This window comes from Macaca fascicularis, chromosome 3, assembly GCF_037993035.2.
Source record: "Macaca fascicularis isolate 582-1 chromosome 3, T2T-MFA8v1.1".
Classification (NCBI taxonomy): domain Eukaryota; kingdom Metazoa; phylum Chordata; class Mammalia; order Primates; family Cercopithecidae; genus Macaca; species Macaca fascicularis.
In genome coordinates, this window is record NC_088377.1 from 174,475,762 (window position 1) to 174,492,014 (window position 16,253).

The 16,253-nt window shown below is 39.5% G+C and overlaps 1 protein-coding gene across 8 annotated transcripts in view; it reads right to left on the minus strand.

The window, feature by feature from the left end:
- The window catches only part of CHCHD3 (coiled-coil-helix-coiled-coil-helix domain containing 3), a 293,654-nt gene that overhangs the window by 158,341 nt on the left and 119,060 nt on the right, over positions 1–16,253 (minus strand). Inside the window, exon 5 of one of the 8 annotated variants that reach the window (XM_074036003.1) lies at positions 3,381–3,531. The exons of the other annotated variants lie outside the window; for them this stretch is intronic. Coding sequence (XP_073892104.1) covers positions 3,490–3,531 — 42 coding nt within the window. The 3' untranslated portion in view covers positions 3,381–3,489. Of the gene's footprint in view, positions 1–3,380; positions 3,532–16,253 lie in introns of those variants that run through there. 8 annotated transcript variants of the gene reach the window in all.

The following is a 16,253-nucleotide window of genomic DNA, read 5'->3' on the forward strand; positions in this document are numbered from 1 at the left end:
TGTGTTTAATGTTTTTAATTAGAAGAAATATCTAAATTTTGTATTTATTCTTATTGTTTCTTAATATTCAAATCCACAGTGACTTTTATACCACCCTAAAACATTTGCCAAGCTGCTGAGGTTCAACAGTTGTCTCTTCTACCAGAAAATACATATAAACCAACATACTTTTCTGCTAAATGGTTATAAACCTTTCCTCATTCTCAAAAAGTGGACTACTGAGTACTTATTTACAAGACAGATACTAGAAAATCTAATGAAGATTACTGCTTTTTATGGAAAATAAATGGTTATTTTTAAAGCCAGTAGACAATCGGATATCTTAATAAAATAACTTTCTTATATATAGCTAATCACTACTGTTAATGCTTTAAATTTATTATGTATTATCATAGTTGAAGGCATAATTTTATTAAACAAAAATTGAATGAAATAAGCCATGTAGTACAAATAACCAGAAACAGGAGGCACTTTATCTCAATAGCTAAGCATACATATTTAGCTTTTGTACTAATTTCTTTTCCTTCCTTCCTTCCTTTCAAAACAAATTCACTAACATCTTCACTTTATTTTAAAACTTTACACATGAAGTTGGAGGAAAGAAAAAAAACTTCTGATGGTCAGTAAGCATGTAAAATAAAAAGTTTCTAAATTATAGCCTGAAAAAAATGAGATACCACACAAGTTCAAAGGAAATACAGAAACGAAAAACACTGTTTTTCTAAGTTTAAAATTCTCTTTTAATAAATATCAAGTTTTAAATTTAACAGACATTGAAAGACTCAAATGTTTAGTATAACTGCTGAATATCTCTTTTTAAAAGTTACACTTTCGAAGCAATATAAATTGATGGCACTACATATAACATTTGAAAATGTCACAATAAGTAATATCATTGCATATGATAGTACAGATCTAGACGATGATTATATTTAAACAAGCATTAAAACCTTCCTGCCAATTTTCAAATGTTAAACTCCAAATTTAAAAAAAATCTATCAGGTAGTTAATTTATGTAATTAAACATTAAATGAAATTTGATTTCCTCGGCCGGGCGCGGTGGCTCAAGCCTGTAATCCCAGCACTTTGGGAGGCCGAGACGGGCGGATCACGAGGTCAGGAGATCGAGACCATCCTGGCTAACACAGTGAAACCCCGCCTCTACTAAAAAAAATACAAAAAACTAGCCGGGCGAGGTGGCGGGCGCCTGTAGTCCCAGCTACTCGGGAGGCTGAGGCAGGAGAATGGAGTAGACCCGGGAGGCGGAGCTTGCAGTGAGCTGAGATCCGGCCACTGCACTCCAGCCTGGGCGACAGAGCGAGACTCCGTCTCCAAAAAAAAAAAAAAATTTGATTTCCTCCTATGTTGTGTCACTTTAATTACTGTATTTCAATATGACATACAGATATCATTTAAAACGCCAAAAGGATTATCAACATAAAATAAAAGTGTGACAAGGATCCCGCAGTCAGTTGAAAGACACAGCCATTGGGGAAAAAAAAGTGGGCACAAATACAAAAATAAATAAATAATATACAAAACTTACAATGTCATTATAAAACAAGACTAGTTTTTTGTTTTGTTTCATTTTTAACAAATACACACAATAAACTGAGATTTCCTATTTCGGGATTTCCTTCTTTGCCTTCCAAAAACTCAAGAAAAATGGGCTCACTACTTTATAGTCACTCCCTATCTCTAACTCAAAATGTTACTACAGTTTTATTACCCACTGATCTTGACTCTAAATGACTGCTGTTTCCAAAAATCAAATTTATTCTCAGCTGATGAAGATTTATCACCTTGGAGGCTGGTCAAAGAGATGTGCTTTTTAGTGCAACTCCTGACAGACAGACAGAAAGAAAAGAAAGAGGAGAAGAAAATGGTGGAAGTGTGAGGGACAGAGAAGAAGAAGGGAGGGTAGGACCGAAACTTTGAGAAGGGCAGCTCTAGTAGAAAACATAACAGCTTCCCAAGGAGATTCCTTTGGGAGAAGGAATATATAATGCATGATTTTGGTTTATTTTTAAAAAATTCATGTGAAATCGCAGTCAGTTCTGCAGGGATGTTTATTACCAACAATGATACCCAAACTCAAGAGGAAAGAGTTTCTATGGAAAATCAACTACTAGTGTTCAAATAACACGTGTCTACTGAACATACTATATCAATGGCTTTTTAAGATATTTTTTCCTCCATTACACACTGACAATTGACTTTTTCACAGCCAAAACTTTAAAATGGCAAAACAGATTTTGAAGACATTTTCTGTAATTAAAACGGCTGCTTAGATGCTGAGAGAGAAATTCTCAAGGATAATGCTGCTTTTCACTTTTCTCTTAAAAGATTCAAATGAAAGAGAAATGTGTTGAAATCAAGTAATTAGAATTCCATTTGGTCCGTCATCCCTTTTCAAAATTTATTTAAAGATTCTAGATTTTACTGACAACTCTTTAGCACCACAATAACTAGGAAAATAATAGTATTTGGTGCTTTCAAATGAATATATATAATCAAAACGTCAATGTGATTTACAATCGCAAAGGAGTTGTCAAGAAATGTTAAAATATCTAAATACTTTTGAAAATTGGCTTTGCATCAGAAAGCTCAAATATCATTTTTGAAGACCATATAACTGTGGTAGATATTAACTCTTCATATATCCATCTATAACAGGGCCTCTGAATTTTTGCATGGCTCATATCATCCTAAGGAAAAACAAGATATGTCCTAGCTTCCCTTGATGCTGGATATGTATAGGCAACTAAGTTCTGACCAATAGAATGTGAAGGAAAGTGATAAGCACGCCTCCCAGGACTCATATTAAAAGAGAGGGGACAAACACCTATTTCCTGCTCCCCCACTCAATCCCACTGCCTGGAACAAGAAGATACTGAGCTTTCTTGGGCCCTGTGGATGAGAAATGAACAAAAACACATACTAATGAAGTTTAAAATCACAAGTTTCATCTTCTAATGAGCCTATGTTTATTTGCCTAAGTAGCATAACAGTAATTGTTCCAGAATGCAAAAGCGTACAAGATGTACTCTGGCAACGGAAAAATGCTTTTCTTCAATTCAATGAAGAGATTCTGAATTTTAAACAACCCAATAATTTTTAAAAGTAACACACACAGCAAAGAATAAATGACCTCATATAGTGTCAATATTTCAAACAAATAAAAGAAACCAATATTCAGACCCTAAAATTAATAAGACTTGTCTTAAGACTTGTGAAAATCAAATTATTTGTTTTCCAATCACCAAGAAAAAAAATACAGAATAAAAAAATACCATCTCTCCACAAAGGAGTTAGGAGTTCAGCATGAAAATTATAATATTGGAAAGGCTACAAAGATCATTCTAGAGTAGCACACAATGGCTACTCTAGACACAAAAAGCAGACACAAGTTAAAGCTCTGGCCCTTCCAATGGTCAGCTGTATAAACCTGACCACATCAACTTTCCTCCAGGAAGTTCTCAGCTGTGTTTAGGAATATGGGATACTTTGTGTCCTGCTCTCTTCATGATTCTGTTGTAAAACATTAAATATGAAAAAAATACATTAAGTAGATATTAAAAAACAGCATCCTTGGCAAATATAAGAAACTATTATTCAAATAAGTATGAGAAAAGTACACATTGATTTGCATGTTTCAAAAGTAAAGAGGTCATTTAGCTTTTTTAAAGAAATAAGTCATAGTGAAAAACTAACTATTGGATACTACATTCAATACTTGGGTGACGGGATCGACTACACGCTAAACCTCAGCATCATGCAAAATACCCACATAAGAAACATGTACAGTGTATCCCCAAATCCAAAATAAAAGTTGAAATTATAATTAATAAATAAATAAATCATAGTAAATGCATTATAAAAAATCTAATAGAGACCTTTTCTCACTCATCCTTGACATTTTAGGAAAAAGATGTGGCTTAATTTGCTTCTCTGAAGATCTCCCCCTCACAACTAAATAAATAACGAGCCTAATATTCACCAGTACAAGTAAAAATGGCATATACCCTACAAAACATCTGTCATCTTATAAGATGCAAATCACATTGATTCCCTGATTGATCATAAGACAGAGTGTGTAAGACAGTCAACGAGCCGTCCACACACACCAGGAGGAAGACTGTTGTGGAGTTAAGGGTGCTGGTAAACAGCAATCTTAAAAAATTTTTTAAGAAGGTTTTTTTCATTAACTATTTTAGAAAGCCTGAAAAAGTAATTCCAGGATAGCACATTAAGTGCTGTGAATTATGTTATACTCTATAGTATGTTGCTATGTGGTTTCTTGATTTTATCAAAATTACATCTGAGGGAATGAAAACCATTTGTCTACATTTAAAATTCCTCATCTCTACAACTCAATATTTTTCCTTGATGCATTCTAAATGCCCTAGTAGAAATTATTTTGAAAAGAAACCATTAAAGGTATGCTAATGACTCTGAATTGTGACAGATGCTGGGGAAACAGGCCTGTTGGCTGAGGCACAGCACCATTAACCATCTATCATAAAGTACTCTGGACCTGCTCATTCATTACTGCTGTGTTGCTCAAGGGGAGAGAAAAACAGCAAGAGTTTCTCTTTCTGAGGCAAAAATCATAAGCCACTCACTAATTCTAATGTCATGATCCCCACTGTTTGTCTGCATGATAATTAGGAAAATCAGAAGTAGTGAAATATTGTTTTAAGAACGTGATCAGAATTAAACTGCTGAAAAGGCCAAGGAGGAAACTCCACACATCAACTGGTGGGTCTCCAAAACTAGATACTAACTGTAGGCAAAAGAAATCCTATTTCCTAGGAATGAGTGAAGAAACAGAGCCCCTAGCTTTACAGGGAGGGGTGCGAGGAGAAGGGAAGTATTTAGAAAGAGGCAATAGAAACACATCATTACTCTGAGAAACTTCTTTCTATAACCTGTTGGGAATATCTGTCAATCAACCATTTGGATGAGGTGTACCGATCCAGCCACTGTGGGAAACACATATACGAAGCCATATAACTACACTTTGGTCAGTGACAGACTGCATATTGAATGGTGACTGTGCATGGTTATACCATATAGCCCAGGTATGTAGTAGGCTGTACCATCTATGTTTGTGTAAGTACATTATATGATGTTGACACAACAACAAAATTGCCTAATGATGTATTTCCCAGAACATATCCCTGTCGCTAAGCTGTATGACTGGATATCAAAAATACATTTATTAAGAAATATAGAATTTGCAGTTTTACAAAGTGCTTGCTTATATTAATACATTGCCTCATTTGATCCTACCAAAAAAGCTATGATGAAAATATCACCTTGATTTTAGAGTAGAGGAAACTGAAGCTCATGTAAGTGAGGTGACTAGCTAAACATCACAAGCTCATTAGTTGAAGAGCCCCTAAATCACGTCCTTTGTCTCTAAAGCCAGTGCTCTCTTCTCTAAGACCTAATAGGAAGGAGGTGGCATCAAGGGAGAGACCCAAGAGGAAAGATGAATAGAAATATTTTCCTTAAAAAAGTATGAAGAGCATGACTGCTACATATATGCTTAACACAGATTTCACTGTCATGCAATGTCGAGGAAGCTTGAAAGTGCATATGGGCACAGACGCTTTGGCACCAACCAATGAGTTTGCTAGCCTAAGACCAAAGCCGTCCCAATCACTGGGTTGTCAACCAGCAGCAAGAGGAGAGTGACACCTTGCCTCTTTCATGTCCTTGATCCATTTTTCACATCAAGGGTTAAGCATCAGAATGGTATATTTTAAAAATACCCATGCCCAGGTCCCACCCTGTAAGTCTGAATCCACTAGGGCATTTATACTCTCTAACAGTTTGGCAAGGGGACTTCAATGACCAGCCAGACTTGAGCCTCTCTCGATGCTGGAACTTCACAGCTCTTTCTTTTGCACCTGCATCCACAAATGATGGAGAAAATGAGGTTGGCACAAAACTCGCAACTTTAAAAGTTGGCTACAGATTTCACAAGAGCCAGTGAAGGACAAGAAGTGTATGAAAGAATCAAACAGTAAACAATCTTGTCTAAGGAGCTAATATCAAGCCTAAGGTATTTTAACCAAAGAAAGGAAAGTACTCAAGCCAGTCCTGAATGGAGAGATGAGAAGTTCACTTTCATACCAAATACTATAAATGTAGGCCATATAGAGTTTCCTGGTCATAGGTGTCTGATTAAAAGTGTTATAATATTGTAGGCTCAAAAGTCTGTGCTAACAACTTTCCACTGGAGTCCCAAATTATTGGCTGCAGTAAAACCAAATGCTCATTACCCACAAAAGGATTTTAAGTGTCCACCTTTCCAATGGGAGTTGGCCCCAAGGCATTAAAGAATTATGACAACAGGGGAGGTGGCAGTAAAATACTGCACTTTTCAAAAGACCTTTGAAGCGTTCTAAACCGTTCTAAAGAGGTCTCTAACAGCCATCTATAAAGTAGAAGTCAATGTATCCATTATTTACTTATTTCAGAACCATGTGGTAATAAACTCAATATTATATTCAATACCTCACTTCATTATGCCAATAGCTGCCTACTCTAGCCAGTGAAAGGACTGTTTAAATGGCAAGTCCTTCATTTATATGTAGAAGTCCATGAACTAATGTCATCCAGACTCTTCATCAAGGAAATTCCTCAGTGACAACTAGTCTATAAAATGAGCCTTATAGAGTCCTTCACTCTACATAACTTTCCGCGGCCTTACTAAGTGATTATAACCTTCTCCAATGCTGTGAATTTAATATACTGCCAGGAGGTATTGAGATGTAATGAAGACTGAAGGTGCCAGCCACAGCATGGAGAAACAGAGCCTGTCACCTGTCTACCTTTGGGGAGGCTCTATTTCTCCTCACAACGAGGCTCCTATGTCCACCCAGGAACCACAGCTCCACCACCTTCCAGACTGCGCTGAGGGACACCCTGACTTCGTGCTCACATAACAAAACAGATCTGACCTTAGGTTGACCAAATGCAGCCCAGCATGACACCAGATTGCCATTACACCAAGACTGGACTACTGGACAACTCAAAGGAGCCACTCCACAACTGAAACTCCCTGGCCCCAGCTCTGCCTATTCAAACTGATTCTCTTCTCTCCGCCAGCTATCCTGGAGGTTCCAGCAGGTCTGCTCAGCTTAGGACACGTATAGTGAACTGCATAAATTCCATTCAGGAAGCATTAGTGAGCTCCTGTTGCATGTAAATCCCAGTATGGAAATGCAAGTATAAATACTTCTGCCTCCCCCATCCCAATGATGGACTTCAGATTTGAACATGGCCATACTTGGCCAGACTGTATTTTACTCAAACAGGAGTAAAGGTCATAAGTAGGGTGATCACATGTCTTGGTTTGCCTGGAGCATCCCAGTTTATGTGTGTTGTCCCCGTATAATTAACAGTGCCTCCTTTCACTTTTCCAGTTTGGATGACAAATTATCGGGTTGCCCTAGCTATAAAAGAGTCATAAAAGAGTTTGGAAATACGGAAAAGACTGTGATCATTTCTGTGTTAGGAAATCAGGAAGGCTTTTTGAAGAAGGAGATATTTATGCTATGGGATGAAATGAAAGGCAAAGTTTAAAAGAGGGCTGAGAGGTGTGGCAGAAAGCAGGGGAGGATGTCCCAGGCAGAGGGACAGGCAGGAAGAGGGTTAGGGCAGCAGCAGGCCTGCGCGTGCTTCCAAGGCACGTGGGGGTTGTCTTGCTTTGGTGTATATGACAGATACTCTAAGCTTCTTGAGAGCAAGGACTATGCTCCATCTTGTGTCCCTATCTTCTGACACAGCACCTGGTGCAGAGGAGCACAAAACCCATGGGCTGCTATTCTACTGAATAGCATGGCAACATTTTGTCACCGATGTCCGATTACATGGCTCTGTTACAAGAGGAAGCTTATGGCCATGACACTAGACATTTTGCTGGCCTGACAGTTTAGGAGAATGTGGAAGAGACTGCCAGAGCTGGCAGAATCCATGTCCTTTGTGGAGACAGGGTCAGGAATTATCCTCAGGCAACAATCCAGAGACAAATTTTGGAGGAGTGGTTGAGAGGTAAAGGCACGTGACAATGCCAACATGGGGCCACCACAGCCCTCACCTATGCTGTCTTCAGCATCTCAACAAAATACTGACTCTACGATGTTCAGAGACAAGGGGACCCCACAGCAGCAGGCCCAATTCCTCAGAGGGTACAATCCCCAACATTCTCAAAATCTGGCCCAGAAAAGCCACCAGGACAGCAGCAGTCCCACTGAGGGGCTGAGTAGAGCAGAAATCTCCACTCTGTAGCACTGGACATCCCTTGCCATCTGCCTGCACCTCTAGATGAAAGGACACAAAGCTAGATGTGTACCCGCCCCCCACCCGCTACACCCTTGTTCTGCTCTCTAATCTTTGCACATACCAGAGATTTCGTAAGTTCTGTGAGTACCTGGTTTTCTGCACGTACCAGAGATTTTGTTTTGCACATACCAGAGATTTTGTAAGTTCTGAGGCAAGGTCACAAGACGTGTTTAAGTAAGATAAACTCTTGCTGCCATAAACCTGCTCTCCCGCCTCAAAGTTTGAACCAAAATATCAGAAATGGCAGGAACCAATCATAGTTAGCCAAATCGCCTTGTTCAAACACTAGCCAATCATATATCTGATTTGTATAATAACTCTATGCCCACTTTTCTTAGACTATATAACACTGCTCGGAGCTCAGTGGGGGAGCTCTCCTGCCCGTCTCGTTTCACGAGCGAGGGAGAGTTCCAGGTTCGAACCTGTAATAAAGATCCTTGCTGCTTAGCTTTGACTCTGGACTCTGGTGGTCTTCTTCGGGGAATAAACGGTCTGGGCATAACATAGACATCCATACAGCTGGCCCTGACGGAGGCTCACTGTGGTCCTACTTAGATAAAGCAGAGGCCTGATCACAGACTGCATGTACCTCAAGCTCCATGCCCTTGTCCTCCACAAAATTCCTCAAAAGTGGAGGCCACACCATGTACTACAGACATGGCTTTCCTCTCTGAGCAAAAACATCAAGGAACTGCAAAGTAGGAAGCCATCGAAAACGGTAACCGCAACTGAGGAAGAGTCAGCGCAGGCCCTTCTCTAAATGGCCCTTAGCCCAGGGAAGTCATAGGGTCCCAAACGATCACACTGTGTGGCTGGGCACATCACCAACAATATCAAGGTAGAAAGGAGGCTTTTTCCCTCAGAGGGTGTCGGGGTGTGTGTGTGTGCACACGCTTGTGTGTGGTGTGGGGTGGGCTGGAAGACATTCCTCAATCAACTGTTGTTCTTCCCTACCTATGCAGGAAAGACCTACAACCATGGTCCTGAACAAAGCAAACACCTCTACACTCTACAGCCATTGGTATGCATATCACCAACATGATTGCCTAGCTTTCTACATCATTTGGAATGCAGGGCAAAAAGTACTTGTTAGTTCGTTTCATCTAGAAAGTGGAGACAATTGCTTTCACAGTTAATTTAATGTTCATCAACTAGACTATGATATCCAGATGTTTGGTCAAACACCAGTCTAGCTGGGTTTTGTTTGTTTGTTTTTTGGGGTTTTCTTTTTTAAATGTGATTAACATTTAAATCTTCAGACTTTGAATAAAACATTACCTTTTATAATGTGAATGGGCCTGTTAAAGAAAAAACTGTTCATGATACTTGTTAAGAAGGCACAGCAGACTTTATTCAATAGGGCCCATGGCAATAGGTGTAGGAACTAATGCAATGAGGTCTTGCAGTGATGGGGAGAGATTGGCTCAATTCTGACTCTAACAAGGAAGAGCCAAGATTTATAACCAAGGAGCAGGGTGGGGGGTCAGCAAATAGGAAAGTACCAAGAGGAAACATCAAGGATAAGGAGGTGACTTAATAGGATCATTGCTGAAGTCAAGGCCAGGGTGATAATATCCAGGGTGGTCAGATAATAAAGGGTGGGGGATTTTCCCAAAACTGACTTAGCAGGATTCTTGCTCAAAGTGGATTCTACAAGAAGGAAACCCAAGGTCAGTCTATTCAGAAAGGATTCAACAGAGCCTGACTAAAGTTTTGCTCGAAGAGAATCTTTGTCAGGCTTCATCCAGTCAGTTGAATCCATAAGAGAGAAAGGCTGAGGTTCTCTAAGGAAGAGGATTCTGCCTCCAGATAGCATTCAGACTCAAGACTGCAACATTAAGGCTTCCCTGAATCTGAAGCCTGTTGGCCTGCCCTGAAGATTACAGACTTGAGAGTCCCAACAATCACATAAGCCAATTTCTTAAAATCCATTACGCATGGTGTATACCAATTCCTCTTACCGAAATGTAAGCTCTATTAAGGCAAAGATTTTTGATACATATATTTTGATGTATACATATAGACCACAATGCCTAGCATATAGTAGGTCCTATACAAATAACTCTTCAATCAATGGAAGTGTTAGTCAAATACATACACAAACACACATCAGTACAGACATAAAGAAGACTGAGAAGAAAAAGTCCACTCTTGCTAAAACAATGGGCATTGTTATGATAGGCAAGTCATGTTATAAATTGTAAAAGCTTTACTATAATTCCACATAAGTACAATATAATGTCATTACAATCATAGAATGAGGTCTATCAATGATCATCATTCTCTGTATTCAGTGACCATATTTCTGCCTCTTTGTTTCAAGTAAGAACACACAGAGGCTGGAGATATTTACTCACTGTCTCACTCATTATAATAGTGGTCTTGAAGATAACTGATAGTCTAGGCCTTTTCCTCATCATTCAAGAGAGATGATGGCATAAGACACCAGTTTCACTATCTAGGAAGTTATGACATTAATCTTTGCCCAGCCACTTAGGCTGAGGAGGTAGGTAAATGGTGGAAAGGGCTGCTAAGAAAACTGCAACATATTAGGCAGAAAATAGGAGATAATACAAAAACAAACATACATCTCCATGCCTCTTCCGATGAATGATTTACCCCAAATCTCCTCTGTGTGTCTGGCTTACCCAGCAGAGGGAGAGAGCTTCCCCACCCTCAGTGTAACTACGAATCCCAAGTCAGCCCAAATGCTTAGAAAGATCCCTGCCTTCTTGTTCTCTGTGCAGCAATCCTGAGAGCCTCTCTGAAAAACCACCACAAAGACTGAAATACACCCTAGACAGGGAACCTGGAGACTTGGAGGCTGGTTCTGACTCTGTTGGTTTATTCCCAAAAGCCCTGGGCCTCTTTCTTCATGAAGAAAAGGTAGAGATTAGATAGGGTGATTACTAATATCTCTTCAAGGTCTAACAAGAAGTACAGTGATTGTGCAAGGTAAGTTGACCCCGTCTACTCCAAGCAAGCCCAGCCTCCAAGAAAACAAAAGGAGGAACTAGGGCCCTAAAATAGCAATAACATGGTGGGGCCAAACTGGGAAATGGCTGTGCCACTCCAATCTGATGAGGGTCTCACCTCACTGGGCATCCCTGGGCACACACCCTCTGGGGCACACGCCTTCCCTCCGTCCTCTCTCTCTCTCTCTCTCTCTCTTTCAGCTTCACTCTGTCACCCAGGCTGGAGTGCAGTGGTGTGACCTCATGTTGGTCAGGCTGTCTCAAGCTCCCGACCTCAGGTGATCCACCCACCTCAGCCTCCCAAAGTGCTAGGATTACAGACATGAATCACCATGCCCAGCCCTCAATTTTCTTTCTTCAATAAAGTTTTGAAAATGAAAAGCCCAGGTGGCACGTGGTACAGGAGCTATTACTAGAAACAACTTCAGGCCACCTATCAAAAGGTGAATAATTACTTTGGGTGAACTTAGTATTGCACATTTGAAAGACTAGTTTGTCAACAGGCTGAGAAATTTACACAGACTTATGAATCAACCAACGGGCCAAATTATTGCTTTAAAATAAAAATTAAATCTGCCCAAAAGAACAGATATGTGGGACCTCCTGCTAAGACATGCTCTTTCTGCAGACCAAGTATCTGGGAAGCTACATCATAATAGGATGTCTATTTGATAAGCTTTACAGCCTGAATGTATGACAGGCATGAGGCTAAGAGGGCTTATTATAAACATCTCCACAAAAGGCAGAGGCCTACAAGGGCCAGAGTTGTTACACCAGGGCAGAGGAGAAGAATATAACCATTGCTTGTCTTTTACAATCTCTTCTTTCTTTCTATGCATTGTACTCTTTTCTAAATACAATTAATGGCTGAAAATGTATTTTGTAAATTAACACTTACTCATTTCAGAGACTTCAGCAAACACAGAAAAGCAGTATTAAAGTATAAGGAAAAAACTCACACTTTGCTGTGATAATTTAAAAAAATACAAGTATGAGAAAAAAAGAAAAAGAAAAAACAATCTTACTATGAAGCTTTCCATCCATAGAGATGTACAGCTATTAAAGAGTATCCTGATTTTTACTCCATTAAACATCATATTGTAAATATGTCTCGTGGTATTAAATACTCTGGAGATACATCTGTTACTTGGTTTTTATTTAGAACTTTAAAGACTGAAAAATAAAGATTGGCATATCCTTTCCTAAGATGTATTAATATAGTCCATCAGCAATGGGCCATTCTTGTTCTGAAGCCACTCGGTCCATTTCCAGCTTTATCCCAAGACCACCATTTCTCTCTCACTTCTAAGTTATTTAAGAGTAAGTGTCTTACTACAATCTGTGAGCACAGGTAAGTCCTCCCAAAATAATAGTGCCCTGGCCAGTGAGAAGCTTAGGTCTTATGAAATCTCCACAGTCACAAGGCAGCAAAATAACATCTGACAAACTGACAGGTATCACCATAACGGGGAGAGGAAGAGAACATGTGTCCTTCTAACCCAAGTATTAACCAGCATCTTTTTTGCCCGGGCAACATACATGTCTATCAATGGTGGTCTTGCCAAATTAAACACTTCCAGCACTTCCAGCATGCTTGCCCTTAATTCTATCATGAGAGAGAGAGAAATTAAGAATTTCAGGCCAAATAGAGAAGAAAGGGGAGGCCATGCCAAATGAGTGAAAAGTCTATTTTTGAAAAGGCATAACCTGGCAGTAGCCTCAAATCACAACATTATTCTGCCTATACCTGGGATGAGCTCTAACTCCCAAATGAGGCTATATTCACATTCCAGAAACTTTCACCTGCAAAGCACGTATTACAAATCTAGAGAAACAGCCCCACAGCCATGTATCAAACTGTGAGCACTCTAAGAGCATTCCCTTAATACACAGTTGTCTGTCACTTGCCTCTGTCCTATCTTCAGTGATGTGGGGACAAAAATGTTTTATGTACAGTTTCTAACGGATAGCAGACATTAACAGAAATGCATGGATGGGGCTAGGCACAGTGGCTCACGCCTGTAATCCCAGCACTTTGGGAGGCTGAGGCGGGTAGATCATTTGAGGTCTGGAGTTCAAGACCAGCCTGGCCAACATAGTAAAACTCTGTCTCCAATGAAAACACAAAAATTAGCAAGGCATGGTGGCAGGCGCCTGTAATCCTAGCTACTCAGGAGGCTGAGGCAGGAGAATCACTTGAACCCTGGAGACAGAGGTTGCAGTGAGCCGAGATCGTGCCATTGCACTCCAGCCTGGGAGACAGAGCAAAAACTCTGTCTCAAAAAAAAGAAGAAGAAAAAGAAAAAATAAATGTATGGATGGGTTTACAACTGGCATAGATCAATTTCTAGTTATTTTACAATTATTGATTAGGGAATTCAAACAACCTCTGCTATTTGCCAGACAAAAAGCTAAATATCCCCCTTCATAAATCTTGAGAAAAGGCCAAAGAAAAATGAAAATGGTATATTCTGGAAAGAGAACATGCCAAGACAAGATTATAACCAAATCAAAGCTGAGAACCAAGTAACAAATGTATCTCCAGAATAGAGCTTGAAAAACTTGCAGTCTTGGCAAGTCCCTCACACTCGCAGCAGCAACCTTTGTTGCAATCAGAATTGACGGACGCTTTTTCACTTCAACTGAAAGATTTCTGTCAGGGTGAACATATTTTAATCCACCGCATGCATTTGTACCATGTCATTTACAAGGACAAAACCTGACTACATCAAGAGCCTGCTTTTGTTGTGTCACTCTGTGTACATGTTCCTAAGGCTCACAAAAAAAAAAAATTCAAAGAGAGGAGAGAGGAGAAGAGAGGACGGAGAAAGCAGTATTATCATACACACAGAGAGCATATGTATAGTTAGAGACGGAGCTTGGAAGTGGTGATGTGCAAGATGGAGAGACACAGTTAAAATATGCTGCATTCTAAAGGAGGATGTTATTTAGAACTTGTTCTTTTTGATGCCTCCAGGGTTGGAACTGAGTCACTCTCTCTATAATATATTGAGTTCATCAAGGAGGTAAAAAGTAATAATCAGTTTGAAGCACCAATACATTCTTCTATCACCTGTGCATGACAGGGAATGATGGGAAACTTTCTAATGATGCCACTGTCCATATGCTTAAAATTCAACATGGAGCAAGGAGGTGTTTAGAAAGGAAGAAAAACAATGTCAGAAATTAGCAAGGTGGAAGATCCAATGGTCACATTAAAAATTAACAAACAGGGCCAGGCATGGTGGCTCATGCCTGTAATCCTAGCACTTTGGGAGGCCGAGGCATGCAGAACACTGAGGTCAAGAGCTCAAGACCAGCCTGGCCAACATGGTGAAACCCTGTCTCTACCAAAAATACAAAAAGATCGCCAGGTATGGTGGCATGCATCTGTAGTCCCAACTACTCAGGAGGCAGCACAAGAATTGCCTGAACACCGGAAGCAGAGGTAGCAGTGAGCCAATATGGTGCCACTGCACTCCAGCCTGTGTGACAGACTCTATCGCCAAAACAAAAAACCAAACAAAAAAAGGGGCTCAGGTGCAGCATCTCACACCTGTCATCCCAGCACTTTGGGAGGCCTAGAAAGGAGGCTCGATTGAGCCCACGAGTTTAAAATCAGCCTAGACAACATAGTGAGACCCCATCTCTACAAAAGATAAAAAATAAATTAGCCAGGTGTGGTAATACACACCTGTAATCCCAGCTGTTTGAGGGGCTGAAGCAGGAGGATCACTTGAGCCCAGGAGGTTGAGGCTACAATGAGCTATGATTGCACCACTGTACTCCAGCCTGGGTAACAGAGAAAGACCCTGTCTCACAAATATATTAATTTTTAATGAACTGAAGAAAGACATGGAAAACAAGCAAGCATTCAAAAAGATGAATCTTTGTTTAAGCTTAGAGATAGCAAAGGGGTTTCATCCACTATGATACAAAAATTTGGGTCACTTAATTATATTTTTCCCACCAGTTCTGTATTTTTCCCCAGTTTTACTGAGGTATAATTGACAAGTAAAAATTACGTATTTTTAGTTATGCAGCAAGATGACTTTATATACATATACAATATAAAATGACTACCACAATCAAGTTAATTAACACATCGATCATCTCACACCTGTGTGTGTGTGTACACACACGATGCATGCATGCAGTTAAGAACATTTAAGATCCATTCTCTTGGCAAATTTCAAGTACACAATAGAGTATTATTAAAAATACTGTAGAACTATAGTTACAATGCTGTACATTCGATCCACAGAACTTATTCATCTATCTTATAACTGAAACTTTGTACCCTTTAACCAAATCTCCCCACTTCTCCCGCCCCCAACCTCTGGCAACCACCTTTCTATTCTTTGCTTCTAAGAGTTCAACTTTTCTAGTTTCCACATACAAGTTAGAACATAGTGTTTGTTTTTCTGTATCTCATTTATTTCACTTAGTATAATGCCCTCCAGGTTCACACTCAGGTTGTTGCCAATTTAAGTTTATTTTCCTAACAAAGCTCTGAGTTTTCATTCTCAGCCAACAAACACTATTAGCAGAAAGATCCCATGCTCCCATTTCCAAGAAAAGGATCCCTCTCTCATGTTGACACTTCCAATTCAGTGACTGTCTAAAAGCATTTATGCCTGGCCTGTGACTAAACCACTTCTACTAATCAGAATAAGTATTCAATAACAAAAATCCAATTTAACCAAGAAAATAGAGGCTTTCAACTTTAACTGTTTTTCTTTTTCTAAAATGGACTTTTTTAATAACCAAAGAAAATTAAAATAAATGTGACTCTTGGAATTGGTAACCTATTCATAAAACAAAATTACTTTATAAAAACTCAGTTTATACGTATATAGAACTTAGCATTCTGTAAGAACTCCTATATTTAGATATTTATTCAAGGTAAGAGACTTGAAA